Here is a 6,000-nt window from a genome sequence, read left to right as displayed (position 1 = left end):
ATAAGAAGTTAGATGGATTTGGGCACCACTACCTTAATTGCATAGCACAAGCTTCACTGTAACTGTGTACACAAACTGGACATGTGACTGCGTACCCTAAGCTTTCTGAAAATCAGGCCCTAAATAGCTGCTGTTTGGTGAGGAGAGAGTGGCAATTTCTGAGAGAAATGATGAGGTTTGCCGTGTATTAGCAATGTTCTACTATATTGTGCATCCCCCTTGATCCCAATCTTCAATTCATTCACCTTTGTCTTTCAAATCCTTATTACAAAGTAAAAATTCTCCCCAAAGCAAGAAAACAAACAAAATTAAGAGTCAAGACAACTCTCTCCCCACCCTGGCATCTGAACATTAGCCTGCCCCTCCCTGTGCTTGGTCCCAACCCAAAGGGCAGAGTACTAGAGTTTTCCTCACCCTATTATTTTAGAGCCATTTTGCTCCCCCATTATGACAACAGCTCTTACCTTTGGCTAGCAATTTACATGCCATCCTGCTATCCGTGGGCACTGTCAATGCATCGCTCCATTGCTGAACTAGCAGGGTGGTGAAAGTGGGGCATTCAGTCTGCATCTAGCCTCCAGGAGCCACAGTGGATTAGCATCTGTGATATACCTCAGCAAAATAGGCTGGGAGAGCCTCAAGGTTGGCCCTAAAGCCCAGGGAGTGTTCAGTAAACTGGTGTAATGACTCAGCAGAAAAAGCACTTGCAGTCAGCAGGGTCATCTCAAGGATTAGTGTTCTAGCAAGAAAGGCAGGGTAGGTTAGTGAATTGGCCTCTGGCCACTGAATCAGGCAACCCCAGTTCTGTTGCCAGTTTGGCCATTGACCTGATGTTTGATCTCCGGCAAGTCACTTCACCTCTTTGTACCTCCAACTCCCCCACCCTTGGTCTTGATTATTTAGATTCTGAGCCAGGGATATCACATGTTCATGCTGTACCTAGCAAAATAGGCCTCTGATGTTAGTTGGGGCCTCTAGGTGCTACTGTAATAAAATTACACTAAGGATAAATTAACAAATGCAGAAAGGAAACAGGAAACACATCGTTTGGCTTTGTGCCAGTCCTAGTATCCTGGGTGGGGATCCCATTCCCAACCTTCCCAAAAGCATTTTGTCTTTTTTGTTTCCCAAGCAACCACCCCAGTTGTATTCCACATGTTCTCCTATTCAAGAGGAGGGAGAAGAGGAGCTGCAGTTAGCCCAGTGTTCACTAGGGAGCACCCCTGCTACATCTTCCATAAGGCATGGAGCCCCCTTGTCAGCAGGGGCAAAACTGGATCCTTCTGTGTTCTGAGTTCCCATCACATAGTAAAACTGTCTCAACTGTACAGCTGACACAAAAACCCAACCAGACAGAACCAATATACTGTCAGGAAACACTTTATTCCCATCAACCCTGTGAAACAATATACACATGAGCTACACTCCAGGCCAGTAGCAAGTTAAGAGGTGGTTACATAAGCTACCTTTTAATTTGACTCCATGAACCCTACAACTGAACAAATAAAACAGACTCGGGGGGGTGGGGGGAGGGTTCTTTTGCTATACACAAAAGCCTCTTTTCTCCTAAGTACAAAAACTTCCCGCTGTATCCCCAGGGGCTGGAGAGAAGCTGAAGAAGAAGCTAAAACAAATAATATTTATTCAGCAGTGAAGGGATCTAGAGGGAGGTGTGCCTAAAGGGAGGGGAACTGTGAGGAGAGAGGACTTTGAGATTGAGGGAGGGAGAAACCGGGGATCTCAGAAGATGCTACCCCTAAAAAAACCCCACAACTTTAAAATAAGCTCTGGGTAGTGAGCAAGTTCAAGTTGCTTGAAGGAGTAAATGTAATGCAGGCTTTGTTTATTTAACTCAGGTCATTCTTTAACAGTATCACTCCCCACAGAAGCCTCAGTTCAACATTTTGGCATTTGGTGTTTTCTGCAGTGCCTTGCTCCTTCTCTAAAGAACAATTCCACACCACACTAAGCCTATACCATTTTCACCTGGCTTTTAGAAAAATCTTCCAAAATCCCAAGTTCCAAGGTGTTGTAGAACACCTCTGAAGATACTAAGTTCCTGGATGCTGTTAGAAGTTTTCTGAAGGTGGCAAGTTCCAGGGCACTCCGTAATGTTTCAGAACTAGGTTCCTGGCTCAGAGGTGCACTAGAATGTTCCAGAAGATTCTGAATTCCTGGTGCTCTAGAACATTACATTTACACTACATTACCTATGCAGTTCTAAGTTAATCTAAAACACTTCCGAAGGTTTGAATCATTTCACCCATTCTTTACTGTGATAAAAGACCTTGGTGATGGAGGGAAATTCACAGAAAGATAATACAGAATGCAACAACAAGTTAGACTACTGTATAGCTTCAGGTATGAAAAAATAAAGACGTAAATTTAAAATTCTCAGACTCATGGGCCTCTTTGGCGGCTGGGTCCTTCTGTGCTGCTCTTTGGCCTTGTGACTTAATGGGCAAGGCCCCATTTTCAAGGTCCTTCTATTTTTCTGCTCTCATGGGCCCCATGTACCTCACTCTGCCTGTGTTCAGGATCCTATATATCCCTTCTTTCTTTCCCTCTGCCTTTCAGGGTTGTGTGAATATGTGTAGGAGTGCTCAATTTTTCAGAAATGGATATATACCCAGGTCACTTTTTCTGCTTCCAGGGCCCCACCTCTCTCCTTTATCCCCTTTCCCACAAGCTCTTGTTGGTATGTCTACACTATGGCTAGGAGCAAGCCTCTCAGCCCAAGTAGGCAAACTTGTGCTAGTGGCACTCGAACAAGTATGTTAAAAATAGCAGTGTTGCCATTGTGGCTTGGATAGCAGCTTGGACTCTCAAGCCTATAGGGACAGGTAGGCTTCAGATCCAAGCTCCAGCCTGAGCTGCAAGGTCCACACTGCTATTTTTAGCATGCTAGCTTGAGCCCCACTAGTGCAAATCTCCCAGCTCCAATGTAGACGTACCCTTTGTGTCTTGGGGGCAGCATATTTCTCTCTTCCTCACTCACTTTATTTTCTTAGCCTGGAGTATTTGCCTCTCACTCTCTGCTTCTGGGCAGGGCCGGCTCCAGGCACCAGCTAAGGAAGCAGGTGCTTGGGGTGGCCAATACAAAGGGGCGGCACTCCGTCTGCTATTGGGGCGGCCTGTCCACGTCTTCGGTGGGAATTCAGTGGCGGGTCCCTCAGTCCCTCTCTTCCTCTTTGAGCTACTGCTGAAGGGGAAGAGAGACACTGAAGGACCCGCCACCGAAGTGCCGCCGAAGAATGGAGCGGCGAGATTGAGCTACCGCCGAAGTGCCGCCGATCGGCTTTTTTTTTTTTTTTTCTCCCGCCGCTTGGGGCAGCAGAAAACCTGGAGCCGGCCCTGCTTCTAGGGCCCAATCATCCACCCCTCTCTCTCTCATTGTGTCTAAGGCCCATCTCTCCCTCCCTAAATGTGTCTGTGTATAAATACATTATTTTCTTTTTTACACAATTACAAAACACAACATTTATACATAATTATTGTTTTTAAAAGATCTATGTAAAACCTCTCAGGAACAAATGCTGAAGAAATAAAACCTTATAAAAATACGTGATTTGTTTAATTCTACTTCATAATATACTATATACATCTGGATCTATAAACTTATTCCTTTCTCCAAAAACATAGAATAAAATCATTGCCAGTATAATGTCCACCACTTCATTTATCCACCCCATCAAGTGCCACACTGTAAACTGTCCTGGAGGCTACCGGTCCTCCTTCACTGGAGTTCCATGTCTAAAAGGTCCCGGAGGGATTTTATCACATGTTGTGGTTGGCTGGAAGCATGATCCTCTAGGCTGCGTCCCATCTCTTTGTACAGGTTTTTAGCAAGCTTGCAGACCACAGTCCTGACATTCCCGCTCCTACCAGGTAACACCCCATTTCCGATCATGTTGTTCAGGAAATACCAGAGAACAGGCAGGGTGTGACGTTCCACAGCCTGGGGTTTCCGAGGGTAGACAGAAGCTACAAGCGCTGCAGGACAGAAGATAAAGCATCTTAACAATCAAGATGGAAGCCCATCTTTATTTTTAGTTCCTCAAAACTGTTTCTGACTGCTGTCTGGAATCTGAATGCAAACCGTACAATTCTCTATAAGCAAACTGAAATATTATCCATTAAATAGAACTATTGACCTCAAATTATCTTAATTTCGCCAAATCAGGGGCCTCATGCTGAACACGACAGCCCTAAAGAAGTAATTAATATAATTCTTGTAAACTGTTGGACTGATGAACCTTTGATAACATATGATAGAAGTGTCAAATCTCTATTTCCAGTAATCAGCAGTCTAAAATAGCTGTACCAAATTTCAAGATTATAGCTCAAAAGGGCTCTTGTATGGTTGAACTCCAATAAGAGACACTGTTGACCTTTTGGTGAACTCTGATGAAAAAAACATAAGTCTAATTTGGGGTTTCCTTGTGCTCAGTGGCTCACAATGAATGTCTGTACTAAATTTCAAAATTCTAACCCCCGGGACTAAAATCCGATCAGAAAGATGGATGATCTATTGGTGCTTCTGATGGGAAGGTCTAATTTGAGCTTTTTCTTGTACTTAGTGACTCATAATGAATGTTCCAAATTTCAAGATGTCAAGCTATCTAAGGTACTAATATAGCCACCATGATCAGTGTTTGGGTGCCTGACAATCTTTAATATATTTATCCTCACAACATGCCTGTGATGTAGGAAGGTGCTATTATACCCATTTTAGAGAGAAGAAACTGAGGCACAGATAGAGCATAAGTGACTTGCCCCAGATCACACAGAAAGGCTGTAGTGGAACAGGGAATTAAATCCAGGTCTCCCAAATACAAGGATAAAGCCCTAATCACTAGACAATTCTTCCTTTCACCCTTCATGAGATGAGATCTCAATTCACTTTCTCAATTGGATAGATGGCTACATTAAAAACAAACAAAAACCTGACACTACCGGGCATCTTTGCTGGCAGTTTCCATAGAGAGGCCAAGAACTGATATGGCCTGGAGACTGAATTCTCAGTCTGATAGAGGTAAACTGAGGCACATTAGCTGGTGATAGTGTGAGGGAAGCATACATTGCTATTCTGTGGTTAAAGCAATTTCATATTCCCAGCACTGTAAGTCTGGCACTTTCACCAGCATTAAATTCACTTTTTTTTTTTTTAAATCAGCCTTAAATAATACTTAAACAACCATAATAAATCAGCAAAGGGTTACAGTCCCTCATTTAAAAAGGAGATAATTAGAGCACAGGTGCTATTAAATGTAGTGGCCACCACGGAGTTTAGAAGAGAGAGCTGCCTGTTCCCAATAAATCCCAGAGGGAACATCTGCTCTTTCTAAACTGGCCCCAATTTATATTTAAATGCTTTATTTGCAAAAAGAGATTAAATTGCTGTAGAATTCAATTCTATGTGTACAGAGATTTACTTTATGCAAATTACCTTTAACGGCCCTGTTAGGTTTGCCATGGATGCCCTTAAGAGAGTCGTAATGAACGAGCAAACCTTATTAAACCTTGGATTAAAAGAAGCTGGAATAATTAGCAGTAGATTTAGCCCTAATTAAAGCAAGGCTATAATTAGGCTGCTTTCAGCGTACATTGAGAAGATCGATTTTGCCATTTCTTGGCTGCCACTGGACATAAACTGTGATTATAGGTCAAGAAACAGCAGCATTTTTAGCTTGTAGGATTCAGCTGATGTGGAAATAGACTATATTTATACACATTGAAATAATGGAAATGCAATGTCATGCTTCTGGGTAGAAGCAGATAGCCTGCAGGGTCAGGAAGGAAGTGCCTGCTCAGAGGGAGGGACATCCTTGCAACAACCATTATTCACATGGACAGTCTGCACGCATGCTGGTAGTCCCAGCTTTTGTGGGATCCAGCCCAAAATGTTTGCCACAAGAGAACTCCTTCCTCAGAACTCTTTGTCAGAGAGGCAAAACAGACCCCAAGAATAGAAAAATATCAGTGACCACAAAATGTTCC

The 6,000-nt window shown here is 43.3% G+C and overlaps 1 protein-coding gene across 2 annotated transcripts in view; it reads right to left on the bottom strand.

The window, feature by feature from the left end:
- Window positions 1-3,551: 3,551 nt before the first annotated feature.
- TOGARAM2 (TOG array regulator of axonemal microtubules 2) overlaps window positions 3,552-6,000 on the bottom strand; it is an 89,603-nt gene continuing 87,154 nt past the window's right edge. For both annotated transcript variants that reach the window (XM_065589309.1, XM_065589310.1), the window contains exon 20: window positions 3,552-3,993. In XM_065589309.1, coding sequence (XP_065445381.1) covers window positions 3,737-3,993 — 257 coding nt within the window. In that variant the 3' untranslated portion in view covers window positions 3,552-3,736. The remainder of the gene's footprint in view (window positions 3,994-6,000) is intronic.

Source organism: Chrysemys picta, chromosome 3 (genome assembly GCF_011386835.1).
Source record: "Chrysemys picta bellii isolate R12L10 chromosome 3, ASM1138683v2, whole genome shotgun sequence".
In the NCBI taxonomy this organism is placed as follows: Eukaryota; Metazoa; Chordata; order Testudines; family Emydidae; genus Chrysemys; species Chrysemys picta.
This window is presented reverse-complemented; position numbering and strand designations above follow the sequence as displayed.